At 35.2% G+C, this 23753-nt stretch overlaps 1 protein-coding gene across 1 annotated transcript in view; it reads right to left on the bottom strand.

The window, feature by feature from the left end:
• Positions 1–13514, bottom strand: part of apolpp (retinoid- and fatty-acid binding glycoprotein apolipophorin) — a 44522-nt gene extending 31008 nt beyond the window's left edge. The window contains exon 1 of the mRNA XM_076520483.1: positions 13334–13514. Within this exon, the coding sequence (XP_076376598.1) occupies positions 13334–13409 (76 nt within the window). The 5' untranslated portion in view covers positions 13410–13514. The remainder of the gene's footprint in view (positions 1–13333) is intronic.
• Positions 13515–23753: the final 10239 nt, after the last annotated feature.

The following is a 23753-nucleotide window of genomic DNA, read 5'->3' as shown; positions in this document are numbered from 1 at the left end:
GAGTTAAAAATGTTATATCGGTGTTCTTCATTTATTATTATCAATTATCGCGTATAATTACTTACATTATATGATTATCAATTATCATGTTTGCAATATTCTAAATTATCTTGTTTGTAACATTTTATATTATCGTATCTGTAACATTTTAAATTATCATACTTGTAATATTTTAAATAGTCATATCTGCAAAATATTTTAAATCATCGTATTTGTAACATTTTAAATCATCATATTCGTAACATTTTAAATTATCATATTTATAAAGTTTTAAATGATCTAATTAGATAATTTAAATGTTATATATATATTAATAATTTTTAAAATGTTACAAATTTGTAACGTTTTAAATCGTCATATTCGTAACATTTTCATTTCTCATACTTATAACATTTTAAATTATCTAATTTATAACATTTTAAATCATCATATTCGTAACATTTTAAATCGTCACATTACTTTATTTCAAAGTTGGAAGAGAATGAATTTATGTTCCCCGCAGACTAAAATTTCTCGCTCGGACGACGAAACGAAGTACAGCAAAATCCTCGGATTTTTGCGAACGATAAAAAAAAAAGAGGCACGATTCCTAACGATCATTCCGATATTTTTAGAATCGATTAACCCCATAAGCAAGAACACCCAGTGACCCTTTAATGTACCATAATCACCGCTGCGTAGTTGAATCTACTGTATTCTACATCCGGCAAGTAATTTAATTTATTATAATTTCGCCTCCCCTACCCTCGAAGAGACAAGGCCATCGCAACACAACCAGTGACGTAAAATAACCCAGTATTTGTCCGTCCACACACACACACACACATATATACACATATACATACATATAGTTCGTCGACCATTTAAACATGCTTAGAGAAGCTCGCGCTATTACTCGAAATTCGAGGCATCCAATTTGAACGGAACTGAACGGCGAACGCTTGCAAACAGAATTTCCGCTCCCTTTGTCCCAGAGCACCGTAATTGTCAATAGCAAACACGATTCTCATTTTAAGAATACAGCAAATTCTCTCGCGAATTGTCTCTCAGCTTCGCGGCACGTTTTTATAGCTGCTGACAATCGACGACTATAAAATCGAGTTCTCGAGGCTCCGGTAATCCTGTCTCCTCTCCCCGAATTGACCATTTTTTTGGTTTAAAAGCTGAGGGAAAATTCGAGGGAATTTATTGTATTTTAGCTTTTAATTTCTATTTGGCAATTCTCTCTCTCTCTCTCTCTCTCTCTCTCTCTCTCTCTCTCTCTAGTGTTTCATTTCGCAATATTCTCTAATTGAGGGATTTTGTTTTCGAGATATCAAACTTATTATAATAAATAGTAATAATAATAGTAAATAATAATAATAATAGTGAATAATAATAATAATAGTGAATAATAATAATAATAGTGAATAATAATAATAGTAAATAATAATAATAATAATAGTGAATAATAATAATAATAATAGTGAATAATAATAATAGTAAATAATAATAATAATAATAATAATAATAGTGAATAATAATAATAGTAAATAATAATAATAATAATAATAATAATAATAGTGAATAATAATAATAGTAATTCATTCATGAAAAACTTTTGACTTTTTTCTTTCTTTCTGTCGCCGACTGCACGTAGAGGACGCTAACGCGTTTAACTCGTTAACGAAACGACGACGACGCGACGCGAAAATAGCACCCGGTAGGGATTAACTGGATCAGGATCTACGGTTCACCTCGGAGGACTTTTTACTGGATCCTTCACTGGATCGTCGGAACCTTCCGCTTACTCGTCTAATATTAGATTCCGATACGCATTTACTCCGAAGTCTATTTAATTCTATTCTTCCAACTGGGAAATATACTTAAAGATTTCCAACGCAAATTCTCGGCTTTCTAAAACGTTAAATGGTTTATGATATTGTCGGATTATTTTCGATTCATTGGATCCATGCGCGACTCTTTCTTGGGTTATTTATTAAAAGCTGTTGAAAATATTGCCGAACTATTGTGAATCGAGAAATCGAGAAACTACGAAAAATAATTGAAGAATTGAAAGAATGATCAAATGAAAAGAATGGAAAAATGAAGAAATTGAAGAATGGAAAAGTGGAAAAGTAGAGAATCAAGATACTGGAAAATTGAAACATTGAAAACTCGAAAAATTGCCTCTCTCGTGTACCGGGTGTATGAAAAATAATTGAGAAATTGAAAAATTGGAGAATTGAAAGAACAATAAAACGAAGAGAACGAACACATGAACAAACCGAAGAGTGGAAAAATGGAAAATTGAGAAATTGAGAACCCGAAGCATTGGAAAATCGAAAAATTGCCTCTCTCGTGTGCCGAGTGTACAAAAGATAATTGAAAAATTGAAAAATTGGAGAATTGAAAGAACAATGAAACGAAGAGAACGAACAAATGAACAAACCGAAGAGTGGAAAAGTGGAAAATTGAGAAATTGAGAACCCGAAGCATTGAAAAATCGAAAAATCGCTTCTCTCTCTGCGACGAGTACACGAAAAATGGCGGAAAATTTGAGCAATTGAAAAACTGCAAAAACGAGGAATTGAAAAATCAAAAAAACGACTTTTCCCGTTCGCCCAAGAATTTTCTCGGGCTCGCAGAAGCCGACACGGTCGCGGTGCAAGGCCTGTCGACAGCGAAAGGGTGGGCGTTCCGCGATAGTCGGCGTATCGCGAACAGATTCGCGAGGACTCGCACGAACAGATCGCGTGTGCTAATATTGTTTACGAAGAGGATCGCGCTCGTATCTGCCTCCTTGCGGCCGATAAGAATTGTATTTTGCCGCGGCCAAGGGGTTCGACAAACTCGTAGGGATTAACAAGGGGAAGCTGACAACAGCTCGCCTTCGCGCATCTGCTGCGTAATTGATAAATTGATCGAAGGATAGGTTTCCAGTGCAAATGGAGTAATGGCTGTCGGCTTGTCTCTTGCTCCGGGATCATCATCATCATCGTCATCGTCATCATCGTCGTTGCATCGAAACACGACGATATTTAGCCAGGGACACAAACATGCAGGCGTTAATTACGAGACATACTAGCCGATCGAATCGACGAGCGGACCGAACATTTCGAATCGCATTAGTCGTGATATCGTTTCGAATAATACGCTATTTTATTTCATAATTATTTTCTCGACAGCGATCATTTTTCTGAAATGACATTGTTGGATATTTTATTTCAAGGGACGCGTTGTTTTATTTTTCTAGCTATTTTTATACCTGCGAGCACTTTTGAGATATCGTTATTTGACAGATTATTTTATTGCTAGTTCATTTTAGAATTATTTGCAAGATTATTTCGTTGCTAGTTGATTTTACAGTCGCTTGAAATATTATTTCACTGTTATTTCATTTTAGAATTATTTGACAGAATTATTTGAAGGATTATTTCATTGCTATTTTATTTTAGAAAATTATTTGAAGGATTATTTCATTGCTACTTTTTATTTTAGAATTATTTTTGAAAGATCATTTCGTTGCTATTTTATTTTACGGTTATTCGAAAGATTGTTTCATCTACATTTCACTGTAGGATTATTCAAAATATTACTTCTTTCCTCTTGTTTTAAAACTGTTCGAAATAATTACTTGAAATTAGGATCCGCGCGCGAAACTGGGGCAGAAATATGGGAGATTGGCCATTATTAATAATTCAAAGAACCCGCGGGATAATCATTGTTCATCATCATCCATCTAACTTCATCAACCGATTGACCAGATAAAGTGGAAGGAAGCCTTCCATATCGTTGATCGCCCCGCCGTATCTTGCGGTGTGTTTTCCGTAAACACGGGTCGCAACTGTTTTCGAAATATTATCCGGGGAACGCGCGGCTCTCCGGAGAAAAATTTCCCTTTCCGAGACATTGAGTCGCGAGGGTTCGATCCGACACGATGCTCCCGGACGATGACACCCCCGGGATATGACCCATTTCTTCGCGGCACTTCATTTTCGAGATGGGATTTTGAAAAATTTATTCGGAACTCGAATCGTCCTTGTTCCCTCGTTAACCAACGCGTCGCATTTTGTTGATAAAAATCCGCCGTAGAAGTGGAAATAGAACGGACTTGGTTATTATAATGAACTAGAAATATAAATTTAAATTATAACGAATTCGAAATATAAATCTAAATTATAATGAATTCGAAATACATATTTAAATACAAATTTACCGTATAATGAAGTTTTAGCATAAATTTAAATATAAATTTAAATTACGATGAATTCCAAATATAAATTTGAATACTAATTTAACTTACAATGAATTTTTAGCACAAATTTAAATGTAAGTATTCGAGATATACATTTAAATACAAATTTACCCTATAATGAATTTTTAGCACAAATTTAAATGTAAATTTAAATTATAATTAATTCGAAATATTTTAAATATAAATTTAAATTATATCGAATTCGAAATATAAATCTAAATTATAATGAATTCGAAATACAAATTTAAATACAAATTTACCGTATAATGAAGTTTTAGCACAAATTTAAATATAAATTTAAATTACGATGAATTCCAAATATAAATTTGAATACTAATTTAACTTACAATGAATTTTTAGCACAAATTTAAATGTAAGTATTCGAGATGTACATTTAAATACAAATTTACCCTATAATGAATTTTTAGCACAAATTTAAATGTAAATTTAAATTATAATTAATTCGAAATATTTTAAATATAAATTTAAATTATATCGAATTCGAAATATAAATTTAAATTATAATGAATTTTTCATGGAAATATGAACATAAGTTATACATTATAATGAATTTTTAATTGAACTTCAAGTGCAAGTTTTGCATTGTAATGAATTATTAATTGAAATAAACAAATACATAATCAATAATAATACATATAACAGTGCGTTATATATAATACGTAATCAATCATTTTTAACTGAATAAAATGTACTCGAACTTCGTAAAATCTGCGAGATCGTTGGCGTGACAGTCGAAGGTGTTAGAAGAACATTCGGAACATTCAGTCCGTGCAAAACTATTTTCAGCATCACGTGCACTAAATAGCAAATCGATGCGCCGCCAATGGAAAAAAAGGATTATTAGGTAGGCAGTTTTCACGCGCGACGAAACCGACCGTTGTTATTCTCTGGCTCCGGTTGAAATTCAAATCTGAGTCGTCTCAAAGTTCACGACTTGGTCTCAACGATAATTACCCGCGCAGAGGAAAAAAAGATCGTGAACGGACGGAGGTCAGGAGCGATAAATCGATCGTTACGTTGACGGCGATGCTGTGTGTAAGTGGTCGTTTCATCGAATCGTATGTACGTGAAAAAGAATTTGTCGTTCCTATTCGCACAGTGTCATTGTTTACTTCTCTCGGGAGAGGTTATTTATCACGGTACACCGATAACCGATGAATTATCATCCGCGAAACTAAACTGCTGAATCGCGGATTCCGTGGACTCGCGACAAAGTTGGGCTGACGGAACGCCGAAGTATAAAAAGCTTAGGGAGAGAACGCTGTTTTTAAAAAGTTAATTTAAAAATTACAAATATTTAAGAACACAATTTTTTTTTAAAAACTGCGAAGATACTATTGTTCAAAAAATTTCAGGATGTTATTATTAGATAATATAATATCTCATCATATATAATATATACGATATAGTATAAATAATATAACATATTATATTATATTATATATATATAATATTATATTATAGTATAATAATATAGTATAATAATAATAGTATAGTATTATCTAATAATATTCTGGGATTATTATATAATATATTACATTATATTATATATATAATATTATATTATAGTATAATAATATAGTACAATAATAATAGTATAGTATTATCTAATAATATTCCGAAATTATTATATAACATATTACATTATATTATTTATATTATATTACATATATTATAATATATCATATAAAAATTATTAGAATAATATCATCACTATTAATAGACAAATTTTAAGAATGCTACAATTAAAAAAATTTGAGAACACAGCTGTCCAAAAAAAATGTGAGGATACCAGTGTCTAAAGAAGTTGAAGGATATCACTGCAGAAAGATGTTAAGAACGCTATCGTTAAAAAAAAAATGCTTGAAATTTATAATCAATCGAAAGCTTTATGTAACAGCTTGAACCAGTTATTCTCGGGGTTATTCTTGGAACAGTTTCGAGACCTGCTCGCGATTTCTGTGCTTCGATAATCGTGCCTTATGACACGGTCGCATCGGACAATTATCTGGTCGGTTTGGAAATCGTTGATACGCCGGCCGGCCTCGCTATTGCACGGTCTACATTAGGCCAATTGCATGCTCGCAGTTACTTCGTATTCGAGCTTCTATCAATTACTTTCACGCTGGCCTTTTTAACCGTCAATGAACGTCCAGCCGACCCGTATCAAAATCATCGTAAACAATGGAAACGTGCTCGAACTAGTACGCGAACAACAAATCATATTAAAAATATATATATATATATGCAGGAAATATAATACAGAAAATATATATATAGTCGTTGTCGATCGGTGACTATGAAAAGGAGCCGCGAGGCTCGAACAATCGTGCCACCTTTTCCCGAATTGTCCATTTTTATGGGCGATCTGAGCGCGAATTAGGGCTGAAATTTCTCGGCCGACCGTGTAATCTCCACCGTAATACTATCTTTTCACGAATTAATCTCCGTTTTCAACATCCCGCCGTGCCCGGGCATAATCTCTTCATCCTTGACACCGCGGAATAACCTTTTGACACGCTCGACGCGGCTCGCAGAGACCTTCCCTATCGTTCCGGCGTATCAAATCGCGAAATTCGCGTCGAATCGGCCGATAATTCCGCGAATCGAAAACGGCTACGCGATCGCGGCTCGTGTTGTACACATCTATCGCGGAAAGTTTCCGCGATCCGCCTCGGCATTTCTGCCGATTCATCTGCTGAAATCTCGATCGGGCGACGGAATCGCGCGCGGCTTTTATCGCGTCGGCAGAGGTCGATCGCGAATCCGCGGGCGAAACTGTACGAATTCGTATTTTTGCGTAATATGTTGCAAGATATGTACACAAAATATACATAAAATGTACATAAAATATGTATAAAATATAGAAAGTACATTCGCTGCAACAAATTCTTCAGAATCTAACGAACTCGATAAACTTGAAGACGATCGCCGATCGTCGTGCGTTAGAATTTGTAATTTACAATTTCGCAGACCACTGAACAAATCATTTCTCACTTTCATCAAATTGAAAATGACATAACTGTTTTTTCAAAAGAACGATCCTGTTGATAGATTCGTTCGAATCACTTCTACGGAATCTACAGAAGACGATAGAATTGAAGAGGATCGCCGACCATTGTGCACATCGCGATCTTTTAAATTTTTGCACCGTTGGATTAATGAAACATTGAATTTTATTAGATTCTCGTTAGTGGTCAAGGTGAACAGGAACGATGAAAGAGTAAAGGTTGACACTGAAGATACTTTGGTTACATTGGAGATGAAATAAGGGTTGAAAGAGCACTCCATCTTGCTAATACATTCGTTGGAACAAATTTTTCGGAAATTGTATTAAGCAATAAAATTTTGAAGATGAGCAACCAAGGCATCGCAAATTGTCAATTTCGATGTCGCTGAATAAGTTATTTTAGTGGAACTTTTCGGGGTGTCCAGCCGACGCGTTAAGCTGTATTTTAAGAAAATAGGGGAAAAGTGGACGGAAGTTTCTCGCTGACCAGTCTCTCTCTCTCTCTCTCTCTCTCTCTTGCTCTCTCTTGCTCTCTCGCGTTCTCTCTTGCTCTCTCGCGTTCTCTCTTGCTCTCTCGCGTTCTCTCTTGCTCTTTCTCGCTCTCTCTTGCTCTCTCTTGCTCTTTCTCGCTTTTTCTCGCTCTCTCGCGCTCTTTCTCGCTCTCTCTTGCTCTCTCACGCTCTTTCTCGCTCTCTCTTGCTCTCTGTCTCGCTCGCTTTTTCTCTCTTGCTCCCTGTCTCGCGCGCTTTTTCTCTCTAGCTCTCTCTCTCTCTCTCTCTCTAGCGCGCGCTCTCTCTCTCTCTCTCTCGCTCTCTCTCTCTCGTTCCGTCGCGGCAGCCTCGATAACAACGTCACCGTTCGCGATGGATGAAAACTTTTATTCGGGATACGTATCTGCGGGGGCGGCGGCTTATTTACTCGGTCCACACGGAACTCCTCGGAGGCCTCCAAAGGGGTAGTTCCATGCATTTTAGAGGCCCGCGCGCGGCAAGCCGGCCCTGAACAAACTTGAATGAAAATTTGTTGCTGCGTGGGGTGGCCTCCCTCTCGCGCCGTTGCGCCACGCCGAACACTTTTCCCCGTGCAAATTGAATCACCGCGACTACCACCGTGTGGAAAATGCTACCGCCGATTTCGCCGGCGACGGATCCGCCACCCGGGAGAGAACGTTCCCGCCGAATAAAATTACGATTCTCCGTGGTTTTGTTTGTTTAACGTCGCATCACCGTGTTTGCCGCCGTTTCATACCCCGTCGCCCATGGCTGCTCGCGTGTTCGCGAATTTTCGACACGCGGCCGAATCGATATCGATTCTTTCTTGGATTTGTCGCGGTGCTCTTTGGACGGTCCGAGAGATATTATTTATTTATTTATTTATTGTCGAATAATATATATCGGACGTTTGACAACGTTGCAGCGTATTTGCTGTCGGCGATTGTTCGAACGTTTATTTAGGATGATTTAGAGTGCTGGTTAATTTATTCCGATTTTATTCAAGAGCGATATGTATTGTTAAATAATTTATATGTGTACAGGATATTTGCACGAAGATTCGAAATTGACGGCGTGCAACTTAACTTGTCGATTTTAATTTGATAGAATATTGAATATTGAATATAGTATTCTAGAATTATAGAATTATATATATATATAGAATTATATAGAATTATAGAGTTATAGAATTATAGAATTATAGAACTATAGAAATATAGAAGTATAGAATTATAGAATTATAGAGTTATAGAATTATAGAATTATAGAGTTATAGAGTTATAGAATTATAATAAAATTATAGAATTATAGAAATATAGAAGTATAGAATTATAAAATTATAGAATTATAGAATTATAGCAGTATAAAATTATAGAATTATAGAGTTATAGAATTATAGAATTATAGAATCATAGAGTTATAGAATTATAGAATTATAGAGTTATAGAATATAGAAGTGTAGAATATAGAATATAAAATTATATAATATATACAATATAGAATATATTGAATAGAAAATATTGATTAAATAATACTTGAACATTACACTGGACACACCCAATATAATAATTGAATTGAGATTAATGGCATGGCAATCAAAGTGTTCTTAATAACTGAACGTTCACTTTTCTTTCCTTCGTCACAGTTCTATCATTTGTTTATAAATAAAATCTAATCTCTTGTGTGACCAGTTTTATCTATTATGGTAAGTTGCGTCGGTCTAGTATGCCCTATCTTTTATCTGACGATTATCACTTGCTCCCTTCTGAGTAGGGTTGACGCAGGGTTTTTACAGAAAAATACTGTCTCTTATCTCGCGGAGTCTTCTGCGTCTCGACATCGACCACTCTCGATTCCATTCTCCGGACATTTTTTCGTCTAGACGGTTTTATAAGTCTCGGATAGCAGTTTTGTTTAAAGGGATTGTTGCTGAATTATTCGAAGTACGACAATGCCTGAATTTCTCGATAATAAATTTGTCGAAGGAATCCTTCAATGCATAGAGCAATTTATGAAATATTGTACGACAAGCTGGAGAATTTGATTAAACAAATAACGATAATGCTGAAGCACAAATTTACTCTAGCAAATTGTTTACGAACGAATTATTGTAGTATTTACAATTATCAAGACACAAATTGGAATTGAAACGATCGCATAATCCATTGCGACGAGGTGTCAGTCTCACTGTGACAATTTATAAAATTCTTTTAAAATGTTTCTTCGATGCCTTAAAAAATCGTTTCCATTGATTTCCCTCCAATTAATTGGTAAAATTTGAAACCAATATTTAAGCCAGTTCAGTTTATTTTATTTTCTTAATTAAAAGTTCGCGCAACTTCGTTCGTTTTACGAACCGACGTTCGAAGAGATTGCGGAATTCGAAGAACCACGTTCATTAAGGAAACATAATTACATTAACTTTGGTCGCGGCGAGCTTGTTTCCGTAACCGAAAGGAAACGAATGAATCATCTTGACAAAATGAAATCCTGCACGTTATTCCTCCATTCGATCGTAAAGCGGGGACCCCTGATAAAGAGAAAGAATACGAAGAAAAAAAAACGACGAAGGATCACGTGAAAAATTTCCCTAAACTCTCTGTTTCCATGACATTTCACCGGCAAACCCATGAAAATGGTTAACATTCTATCTGCTGCCCTTCAACACGCACGAACGAACGAACGACCGACGACGCCTTTTTTCCCAGAAAACACCGACGCGCTCTCTAATTTTTTCGCCGGGCAAAAAACTGTTTTCCCGAGACGAAGGAAACCCGGCGTTTTTTTGCCCGAAAGACGGGCGACCAGAAAAAAGAAGAAAAACGAAGGAAGGGACGCCATTTGCTTCCTTTACGACCTGCCGTAGCCGAAAATATGCCTCGAAAGTGGGGCTCTCTCTGCATTACATTTCTCCTAATTCCCTCGTAAAAGAGTGATTCTCGTGTCGGGGAACGAAGGTTGGTCAAGCGATTAACGAATTTCTCATGTTTCTCGGAAGGGAAACGTATCGCCTCCAGAACTGGTTACAAATATCTCAATTAATAAATATTTCAACTAATAAATAGAAATGTTTCGATTAATGAATGCAGATAATTCAATTAGTAGATACAAATATTTTTCAATTAATAGATACAAATATTTTAATTAATACTTACAAATATTTTTCAATTAATAAATGCAAATAATTCAATCTTAATTCAAATTTCAAAATATTTCAATTAATAAGTACAAATATTTCAACTAAAATAAATAGAAATACTTCAATTAATAAATACAAATATTTCAACTACTAAGAGAGAGAGAGAGAGAGAGAGAGAGAGAGAGAGAGAGTGTAGAAATATTTCAATTAATAAATATCTCCACTAATAAATACAAATATTTGCAAATACGTTTTCTCTCGACTTGTTATATTTTCAAAACAATGTACATTCATACTTTTTAATATAAATATTATAATATATTAAATTATTCTAACAAACGCGAATCTTATTATTTTAAATAACTATTAATTTTAGGAAATAGAGAGAGAGAGAGAGAGAATTCTTTTTTCAAACAATAGAAATTTCGACGCACGAAATACTATTTCAAAAAATTATTTCCAGTACGTCGTAAGAAAATGCTACTTGAACGAACAATTTTCTTCAAGGTTCGAAATATTATTTTACAGAAACAAAAGGAGATTTCATTTCAACTGTTTCCAATACTTCTTTCAAGCATTATCACCGAGCTCCTGGTAAACGTAGGAATGATTTCTACGAGGCACGGTATAGTGTGTCTCTGCCCACCCCACATTTGCTCGCTAAACCCTCCAGTATTTTCTCGGAGAAGGTATATCATTGTTCCCCTAATTTCTTTTTCCTTCCGAAGAAAGTTTCGCCGCGGGAGAAAGGCGTCGCCCTTTCTCACGAAAATCCCGAAACTTGTCCTTAAAGAGGACACACGTGCCCGTCGCGGCAACAAAGATTGCAGATTCTCCCTTTAGAATGGCTGTTTGACCTTTCACCTGGCGCTGTGTCATAAGAGGGACACCGATTACTGTCCAGGAAATCGGTCGCCGAAGGGTCGATTATTGATATCGAAAAGGAAATTTCTAGATGAAGAAAATGAGCTCCAAGTTTTTAAAGATGCTTTTTCTACCAATTATTGAGGAAATTGGAGAATTGCGTTTTAATGGAAATATTGGAAATATATGAGCAAACAATAATTGAATTTGATTTGCAAAAGATCGATTGTAGATATCGAAAGGGAAATTTCTAGATGAAGAAAATGAATTCCAAGTTTTCAATTACGTCTTCTAGCGATTATTAAGAAAATTAGAGAATTGTATTTCAATGGGAAATAATGGAAATAATTTAAGAAATATATGAGTAAACAATAATTGAATTTGATTTGCAAAGGATCGATTGTAGATATCGAAAGGGAAATTTCTAGATGAAGAAAATGAATTCCAAGTTTTCAATTACGTTTTCTAGCAATTATTAAGAAAATTAGAGAATCGTATTTCAATGAGAAATATTGGAAATAATTTAAGAAACATATGAGTAAACAATAATTGAATTTGATTTGCAAAGGATCGATTGTAGATATCGAAAGGGAAATTTCTAGATGAAGAAAATGAATTCCAAGTTTTCAATTACGTTTTCTAGCAATTATTAAGAAAATTAGGGAATTGTATTTCAATGAGAAATATTGGAAATAATTTAAGAAACATATGAGTAAACAATAATTGAATTTGATTTGCAAAGGATCGATTGTAGATATCGAAAGGGAAATTTCTAGATGAAGAAAATGAATTCCAAGTTTTCAATTACGTTTTCTAACAATTATTAAGAAAACCAGAGAATTGTATTTCAATGAGAAATATTGGAAATAATTCAAGAAATATATAATTGAATAATTGAATTTCATATCAGCAGGGTTATGTTGGGGTTAGAAAAAATTCTATTTGAATAAGAAATATTAGAAATATTTGAAGAAAAATATGTGCGACTGTCTCGACGCAGTCATCGCCGTGAATTCTACGCATTTTTGCGACAAACGAAAAAACGAGAGAGCAGCAAAAATATTCGAGGAATCGTGGCTTCTAATATTATCTTGAACTTCTTAAAATACTTCAGAGTTGAAATCCATTTTTATTCAGCGATTTTATCCTCGTTTCAACAGCCGCGGAAATGTTTGAAGCACTGCCGAGCCGGTCAAGACGACCGACACCACGCTTTATTTCCCAAAATGCTCGCGATTCCAAAGACATTTCCCATACGAAATCATCGAACCGATATCTCGATTGAGGCATACGTTACAACAGAAACGGCAGAAAGTAATAAATAAATCCACCCTCGTCATTTTCGCGAAGGATATATTTCCTAGCAATTTTACCGTATTTTACTTCATTTATCTCATACTATTTTTATTATCAAATAAGCGGCAGCGTTGGCGCTCGGCGGGTTCGCCGTGAATTCCGCGCAAATCTGGGGCAGTTTAACGATCTCTGAATCGAATTCGTTGGATCGTCTGACAGAAAATCGCAGTGAAACCAGTGAAAATAGTGGCGAAACGAGTGGATGTACTACTTACTGGACGCGTCGGCGGCCGCGAAGAGGAGGAACAGGCACGCTAAGGCCGTCCCCATGAGTCGAGGTGGTTGCCCCATGACGTTCCCGTAGAGAGAAGCCCTGAGAGCGTAGGTCCGTCACACAATATCAGCTGGACACGAGAAGCGGCCACGGTAGTAGAACACGACAAAAGCTCCGATGCTTTTCTTCGTCCGTGCTTTTATGCTCTCGCCGGTCCCCTCTCCTCCTGCAACGCGGGACCCCTTGTCGCCCGGTGTCCCCATGGCTGCTGGACATTGGCATAAGGCTCGTGTGTGCTCTATTCGTCACGCTGACACTGAGATAACGAGATCCCGGGGCCCGGGACCGACGGCCGCGACGACGACGACGACGACGACCTGTCGCGAAAGGAAACAGCCGACGGTGACGACGAAGTTCGACAGGACAAACGCGATCGGTGCCACGAAACGTTTGCCTAAACGATCACGATCGAGATTACGGCGCCCTTTGTGCCGCGGATGCACGATCTCGGTCAATCGTTCGCACGGTTCCATAGGCCACCGGTTTATTTGTCATGCGACGGTGTCCCGGCGCGACTCCGCCACCGGTTCTCCATTGTGCACGATCGACGACGCGGTGGAATTCGATCGACACAGGTGACTCGATCGCTCGATCATCCCTTTCGAGATATCGGGACTACTTTGTTGACTACCGATTTTCCTGCGTATTTTTCTTCGAGTTTGCCTGCCGTGGCGAAACGATGCAGGTTAATTATTCGTGGAGATTCGGAATCTTAGAGTTAGTCGCGTTGTGACTAATTTTAGTTGTATTGTATTAGTTGTGATATAATAGAAGTGGTATAATTGGTTGTAATATAATAGAAGTGATATAATTGGATGTAATATAATATAACTGATGTAATTGGTTATAATATAATATAACTGATATAATTATTTGTAATATAACTAACACAATTAGTTAACTAGTATATAATATATAGTATGTAACTATGATTATAACTAGTAAGTATATTATAATTAATGATATAGTTATGATCATAGTCTGTATTATAATTAAGTATACTGTATCATATTATACTCTGTATTATAATTCAGCATATTATAACTAATTATATTATATTTGGTACTATAACTAAGTATATTATAACTAATTATACTGTAGTCTGTGTTATAATTAAGTATATTGTAACTATTTATATTATATTTTGCATTATAACTAAGTATATTACATCATATTATAGTCTGTATCATAACTAAGTATATCATAATTAATTATATTATATTTTGCATCATAACTAAGCATATTACTAACTGATTATATTATATTTTGTATTTTATAACTAAGTACATTATAGTCTGTATTATAATTAAGCATATTATAACTAATTATATTATATCTGTTACTACAACTAAATATATTATGACTAATTATACTATAATCTGTATTATAATTAAGTATTATGACTGATTATACTATAATACTATATTATTATACTATAATATACTATAATCTGTATTATAATTAAGTATTATGACTGATTATACTATAATACTATATTATTATACTATAATATACTATAATCTGTATTATAATTAAGTATTATGACTATAATTATACTATAATACTATATTATTATACTATAATATACTATATATAATCTATATTATAATTAAGTATATTATAACTAATCATATTATACTCTCCATTATAATTAATTATATCATAATCTGAACTATAATTAAGTATATTATAACTGATTAGTTATAATATTCTTAATTATAGTTCAGATCAATATATTAATTATATAAGTATAATCTAACCAATTATGTTGCACTCTCTGCCACAACTAAATCACAATAATGTAAAATAACTAACAACTTAGGATCGTCAATCATCAATCGGCTCGCTTATCGCCCGGCTCCGATTGTGAACAAAACACGAACTCGTATCGACTTGGGAATTGCATAAACAAACGTTCGACAGCCGTCCAGGCTATAGTGTTTCAACCGGCATGAATTTATAGCTGCCGCTACCGGGACAGCTTCCTTCTCCATTCTTTTTTGTTCTTCACATGGGAGAAATCGTCGAAAGACGCCTGCAGCAACATGAAGAAGCGTGTTGCCGTGGACAGTGTCAAATTTTCACACCCACATCACAACCACCATGCTGTGCCTTCATGTGGGTGTGTAAAAGAGTGGGCGGCCAGGGAACTTCAGCAACTGGTGTCCCTACTAGCCAGATAGGTTTTTCCCTGCCAGCAGGCTGTCAGGGGACATAAATCACCGACTCGTACCCTCATTAGTAGACTGTGGATTTTATATATTTATTACAGAAATTGGAGGGCGAAATACAACGCCGTGGACACGCTTGAAGAATTTTAAAATATCGCGTTCTATACGCTATTTGTCAAAATCGCCCGAGGGGTGCGCGACGGGATTTTATTTCACTGCAAGGTCCGAATGATTTTCGTTTCATTTTTCTGTAATGTTTAATTCTGCGTAATTTTTGTACATTGTGTAATTCTATATAATTTGTTGCATATTGTTTGATTCTGTATCATTTTTGCACGACAGATAATTCTGTATGATTTTTATATAATGTATTTATTCTATATAATTTTTCTATATAATAATAATTCTATATAATAATTTTTAGAAATATAATGATTTGGAACAGTTCCCACTTTAAATCGGTGAAAAATAATGTTCCCGCAGGCGAAGTTTTATTTGCCTCTCTCGATTCGGCCGGAAAATTTGTCGCTTCGCATAAAAAGCTGCGGTGCATTTATCGTTAAATAGAACTCTAGCAAATATTTTATAAGCCGCAGGAATCAGTAAATACGCGAACCTCGGTCGTGAAAACCGTATTCGGGAAACGAACGCGTTCCGCGCAATCTTCATGGCCATCTCCAAAGCTGCAATTACACCACATACACAGAATAATAGCCTCGAAACATTAGGTAACTCGTACATCTGTAATATAATACGGAAAGCAGTAACACGTATCGCACGAACGTGTAACAATGATTTTAACTGCAACATTCGTTTGTTAAATCAGACATTGTTCAAATCATTATTGGATTATTGAGATAATTATCGGATTATTAAAATCATTATCGGATTACTGAAATAATTATTGAATTGTTAAAATAACTATCATATTATTGAAATCATTATTATATTATTAATTATATATAATATTATTATATATAAATTATATATTTATTATTATATATTTACTATATATATAAATTCATATATTTATTATATATAAATTATATATATATATATATATATATATAATATTATTAATTAAATTATCAAAATAATTAGGAAGTCGTTAGAAAAATCATCAAATATTAAATCATAAATCATGCCTCGCACATTAATTAAACGAATTTGGTGCAATACAGTTTTAATTTACTGCAATCGATGCGGACAATTTTTATCTTGCATAATAAACCGAAACCTAATTACGACTATAATAATATCAATGTGTATTATTTTTAATTAATTAAAATAAAGAAAGAAAGAGTGAATTTGGTGCGATACAGAAATTCCAATTCTGTCTAATTATTCTGCAATCGATGCAGATGCAATTTTTATCTTGCATACTAAACCGAAATCTAATTACGACTACAATAATATATCAATGTATTATTTTCAATTTATTAAAATAAAGAAAGAAAGAAAGGGTGAATTTGGTGCGATACAGAAATTCTATTTCTGTCTAATTATTCTGCAATCGATGCAGATGCAATTTTTATCTTGCACAGAAATCCGCTACCTAATTACGACTATTAGCTTTGCAATTTGTTCCCGCGTTAATCCGTTCTGTAACAACGTCTGCACGTGAATAAAATTACAACCGCTCGCCGCACTTTGTGCAGCCAGTTTATCGTGTTCTGGCTCCACGCTAACGAACATAATAATCATAATGATCGGAAGGTTCGTCGTTGTCTTCTAGACCGAATTCGGATTGGGATTCTTATCGGATCGCACCGAATTATTTTCACTGTACGCATGTGTGCTCTACCCTAACGTAATCGACGCGAGCGATATGCAAGAACGCCAACGCGTACAGCACACAGATAGATAAGATTGACTTTTCCAATGATTCCTTCGAGTTATTTGCACTTCGCGTTTACCGAATCGGCTGTACGCCGAATGATCTCGACCTATTTCGATCTACGAACGCGAATGCGTTTTTCACGCGGCCCTCGTTCTATTGTTCGCAACGATAACGTCGTTTGCAACTGTTGCATCGAAGAGTGCAACGATGGCCGCTGTTATATTATATAACTATACTATATATCTAATAATAATAATAACTAATAATAATATAATAACCAAATAATAATATAGTAACCAAATAATAATAACTAATAGTAATATAATAACCAAATAATAATAACTAATAGTAATATAATAACCAAATAATAATAACTAATAATAATATAATAACCAAATAATAATAACTAATAGTAATATAATAACCAAATAATAATAACTAATAGTAATATAATAACCAAATAATAATAACTAATAGTAATATAATAACCAAATAATAATAACTAATAATAATATAATAACCAAATAATTATAACTAATAATAATATAATAACCAAATAATAATAACTAATAGTAATATAATAACCAAATAATAATAATTAATAGTAATATAATAATCAAATAATAATAACTAATAATAATATAATAACCAAATAATAATAACTAATGATAATATAATAACCAAATAATGATAACTAATAGTAATATAATAACCAAATAATAATAACTAATAATAATATAATAACTAATAATAATGTAATAACTAAATAATAATAACCAAATGAACTTTCTACGCGAAAAAAACAGGAAATAATTTCTCGAAACGTTTCTAGCGGAGGAGCGAATGATTCATCGGTTACATAAATATAATATCAAAGAAAACAAATGCGATCAGCGAACAGCAGATCCTCCGATCATTATAATTCACAAGATTATTATGCATTCGTATCGCACGTGCCTATGTTTGTTCGAAAAAAATGATTCAGAGAGCACAGCGCGTTCGCGGAAACACTGCAATGTTTTCATTCTTGGACAAACAATTATTTAAGGAAGTGACGCCACCCTAAATGCGACAATTACATGAAATTATTTATTTAACCAAGCCTGACGAATTATAAAAAATATATAAAATTATAAAATACAATTATAATCGTGAAATATATCAAAATTATAAGATATACTGAAACGATAAAATATACTAAAATATAAACTAAAATTATGAACAAAAATTACAGGGTTGTAGTATTTTCGTACATCCACTGAAGCCACGTGTGCACAGTACAAAAATTTCCCCGAGGCATTTCGAGAAATTGATTTCGATGCGAGCAATTCTTCCACCGAAAATTCGTTCGAACTTCTCCATCAAGATAATTAACTTTTACGTAAAGAACAATTCGATTTGAATCCCAATACATTTTTGTTTAAGTTTACAAAACCGATTCATAACGAAAGAATTATTCAATTCGAATATCCATCAGCTTGAGTTACTATACTCTGTGGATTGTAATTTTGTGCCCCCGCGAAAGCTAAGAGTTATCGGTAAACCGCGGATTACGCAGATTCGCAGTTTCACAGTGCTGTATTGTGAAATTCAGATAAAATCGAATTCTATTTTCAACATTTAACGTTATCGATGGACTGCGGTGTTCGTGCATTTCTCATGAAAATGACCGCATCGAAAACAAAATTGCAAATGTTCTTTTTGCAATATTTTGTTCTTTATTTCAGAATATTTTTGTGTCACGTACAATTTATTGAAATTATTCAAAATCGAGCGAACGTTCGATTTTATTAGCTTTTTAACGTCTTCGTCGGACGCGAGCGCAGGAAAATCCGCGAAAATGATGCAGAAAAATCCGCGAGAATGATCCGAAAATCCTTCTCGCGATTTGCAACTCGTGAAATGCAAGAAATCGAAAATCGCACCGCGCCGGCTCCCGTTCGCCTGCAATTTAACTGCCGGAAAGCACGCGGATCTCGAACCGTAATTCCAGCCTTAAGATCCTTCGATCTCGATGCAAGGACAATACCCGACAGCGGCAGATGATATCAATTGTTTTCATAACGTTTCAGAAATAGTGAGAATTTCATTGCTTGCTATTTGCGTTTGCTTCGCGCGGGACCCGCCAAGGATGTTTAAAATTATCGCGCGGGTCCCTCAGTTTCGCGAAATAAAATGTCAACTCCTGAGTGCAATCTTGATCACCGCCGAAGGATGCAGAAGAAAGTTCGTTCGGGTCGCGAAAAACTTCATCAAAAGTCGGCCGTTTACGTAGTTCGACTTCAATTAGCTCGCCAAGGGCTTCTAAAATTACTGCTCCGGCTCTCTTCCCTGTCCGACGAACAAATGTCAACCCCCACATACTTCAATTATATCTTTAATTCACAATTTTCATCTCATTTTATAATTTCCTTTGTTTTCTTCATTTTCGTCGGTAAGCGTATGTTAATAATTATTACAATGTTCGTAGCTTGGACGATTGATAAAAGGCAATGTTTAACAGATGTAGTCTCAGTTTAGATTGAATTTATGCAATATTAATATTAATATGCAATGAATATTAGTATAATATATATCATATAATAATATATATAATAATAATATATAATATATGATATATATTTTATTTTCCATATATATCAATATTAATATAAGTATTAGTACAATATATAAATATTAATAGAATAAATATTAATACAATATACGTTAGTACAATAAATATTGATGCAATAAATATTAATACAATGAATATTGATACAACAAATATTAATACAATCTATATATTAATACAATAAATATGAATATAATAAAAATTAATACAATAAATATGAATATAACAAAAATTAATACAATAAATATGAATATAACGAAAATTAATACAATAAATATGAATATAATAAAAATTAATACAATAAATATGAATACAATAAAAATTAATACAATAACTCAAATTTAAAATAAAAGTATTTGCACAATAATCTTCGATTTTAGCACGGTTTTTCGAGCTTGTTCTTTGCAGCCACTCCCCGACATTCGTTCTCGACTGTTTAATTCGCAAACGAGCAATTTTAATCAGGGACCCAGAGGAGAGACAAGCTCGGAAAAAAATGTCGACCGTGTCAGAAGAAACCCGTAGCAGTTTAGGATTTTATTCAGGATCGTGTGTGTGTGTGTTTCATAGAGGGGACGTAATATCGTGAATTTAATGCTTAATCGTGGCGGAGATAAATCGATTTACGATCGTCCCGTGTCACATGCAATCACGATCTTCCTTTTTTTTCGGTCCCGGAGGCCTGTGGCTTATCGCGTTACACGACTCGCTCTGTCTTCCATCGTTTCCCCCCCTTTTTTTTGTTTACCGTTTGCTCTTTTCGAAGCAAGCCCGCGTTCTGCATTCAACTTTAATTGCCGGCGGTGCAGCAGCCGGGAAAAAAGATAGATCGAGCGACAAAGCCAAATGCTTCGTTTATGCTCGACAATAGTTTTGTTCTTTTGGATTCGAAATCCGTCCCTCCTCCTCTCCCTTTGTCGGACTTTTGTTAACTTAATTACGATGCGATTGTGAATGAAACGGAAAGATTGCATTTGAATTAAAATGATCAATTACGATGCAACCGAATCGAAAGTTATGAATTGAAAACTGTTTGATTAATTGCTAATAATTGAATTGCGGATTTTAACGGAAGATAAAAATTGCCTAAGGTGAGATTGCGAGAAACGAAAGTCAGATGAAAACGTCAAATAAGTGTAACGAGTCAACGATGAACAAATGGTTCTTTTAATAAATATTGCATGTTTCTACAATTTCGTATATGATCCAGTAATTTTTATCAAAAAAAAACCCGTAAAATCTGCGGTCCAATAACGATCGCGTTACGATAACAGGTGTTCGCCTAACCGTCTCCCGGATAATTCGAATCTGATTAGACACAGGGGTTCTGTACGTTCGAGTAAATTTAATCTCGCAAAAGATGCGATTTCGTACGATTTAATACCGCGACGAACGCGCGACGCACTTTTCGCTGGCGAATAAAGCGGAACCACTTTGCGAGCGAACGCGCATTGCAAAATGAAAGCGAACGAAGTCAAAGGGTTACCCCGGTGAAAAAATATCCCGCGTTACAGAACGTTCCTGCAAATGCTTCCGTTCTTTCCCGTCGTTATTTCGTTTTACGAACGAAATTTTCGCGTCGCGCGAATTTTTTTCTTTTTTCTTCTTTTTTTGCGCCCGGCTTACCGGATTTTCGCTTCGGGCACTGTTTTCGCGCCGCATTTGGCGCGTGTATGCACATTGAAAATGGCTCTTCTGCCGCGCGCGATATCGCGTCACGGGAAAGTTATTTACAGGCTTCCGAAAAAGCAAATCCGGCTCGCCGTTGTTTCGACGATCACGGTTTGTACGTCGATGTACAGTAATTTCTCCCGGAAATGTTCGGAGAGCTCGGAATTGAAACCGGCAGATCCGAGAATAATAGTAAGTCGCGATTCTTCGGGCCTCGCGGCTCGATTTTTATGAAAACTCGGGGCAGTCGGCGAAAAAAGCAGCGGCCGGCACGTCGGTGCACGTTAATATGACTACATAGCGATGCTAGAGTTCGATTTGGAGGCCACATGATTCAATTCGAAGGAAATTTGGAGGCCACGTGACACGAGTCGAAGGCAATTTGGAGGCTACGTGACACGATTCGAAGGCAATTCGGAAGGCAATTCGAAGACCACATGATTGAATTCGAAGGCAATTCGAAGGCCAGATGATTCAATTAGAAGGCAATTTGGAGGTCACGTGACACGATTCGAAGGCAATTCGAAGACAATTCGAAGACAATTCGAAGGCAATTCGAAGGCAATCCGGAAGGCAATTCGAAGGCCACATGATTGAATTCGAAGGCAATTCGATAGCCACATAATTCAATTCGAAGGCAATTTGGTGGCCACGTGACACGATTCGAAGGCAATTCGAAAGGTAATTCAAAGGCAATTCGGAAGGCAATTCGAAGGCAATTCGGAAGGCAATTCGAAAGCAATTCGAAGGCCACATAATTCACTTAAAAAGCAATTTAGAGGCCACGTGACCCGATTCGAAGGCAATTCGGAGGTGTCGTCTTCCGGGAATCGCGTCGCGTGCCGCATCGCACGGTTCCCCGACTGCGTCCACCCTTAAAATCGACATAAATATGGCATTTCCGGTAGAAATTACTGTACCTAGCCTTTTTCGAAGATTGTAAAGGCGTTGCCGAAAGGCGTCCCCGAAGTTCAAAATTGAAATAAGTGGCGTAAAGAAGGTTCGGAATCGCCGAAAGAGTGTTTTTGCAACGATTGTGCCCGAGACGAGACAGATTTCTCGTTTCGGATCGGCTATGGGCGCGTTACATAAATCCGTAAATATATTGTAAGCACGACCACGGTTTCATATCCGATAACCTCGGAATCCTAATAAATTATTATCGGCTCGGATAGCGGCACTGTTTATGCGAGCCGAGCCGGCGCGGCGCGGCGGTCGCCGCATTTTTCGCCCGACGACCGACTGCTATAATAAGTATGTACTTTCCGACGTCGACTGGAGTTTAAACTTCCCGGCAAGCTGAAAAGTCTGTAAACGATGAATCGCCTGGCCGGTAATCTTCTGGAAAACAAGATTACGCTGCCGGAATAATCTTCGGTGTAACGAGGCCTCGGCCAAGTAAACACGCCCCGACAGATAATTCGGCGAACGCAGATTCTGACTTCGATGTTCCATCGAAGTCAAGATTGACCATCGTTACGGGAAAGTATTCGTTCGGGTTCGAAGGTCGGAGGAGAATCATTTTGATGAACTTTCCGAGCCGAAGAACTTTTGATAGAATGCCTTTTTCGCTGTCGGTGCAGGGGATTAGAAATATGCATTTTGAGAAGTTTTCTTTTCGAAGCGTGAAGAGTACTGTGTTTTAATTCGCTGGAATTTATTTATTTCATTCGATGCTGGGCAGAATTGAAATTGATTTCAATTGTAATTCAATTACTCGAGGGATTGTAATTACGAAAGTAATTTGACTGTATTGTAATTCAATTACATTATAAGTCAATTATATTGTAATTCGTTCACGTAATGATTCAATTCAATTATAATACATTCATATTATAATTCAATTATATTATAATTCATTCATCTTGTAATTCAATTATATTATAATTCATTCATGTTGTAATTCAATTAAATTATAATCCATTCATATTATAATTCATTCATCTTGTAATTCAATTATATAATAATTCATTCATGTTGTAATTCAATTAAATTATAATCAATTCATGTGTTGTAATTCAATTAAATTATAATCTATTCATATTATAATTCAATTAAATCATAATAC

This window comes from Megalopta genalis, chromosome 3, assembly GCF_051020955.1.
Source record: "Megalopta genalis isolate 19385.01 chromosome 3, iyMegGena1_principal, whole genome shotgun sequence".
NCBI lineage: Eukaryota > Metazoa > Arthropoda > Insecta > Hymenoptera > Halictidae > Megalopta > Megalopta genalis.
The sequence above is the reverse complement of the archived record's forward strand: the minus strand, read 5'-3'. Positions and strand labels throughout refer to the sequence as shown.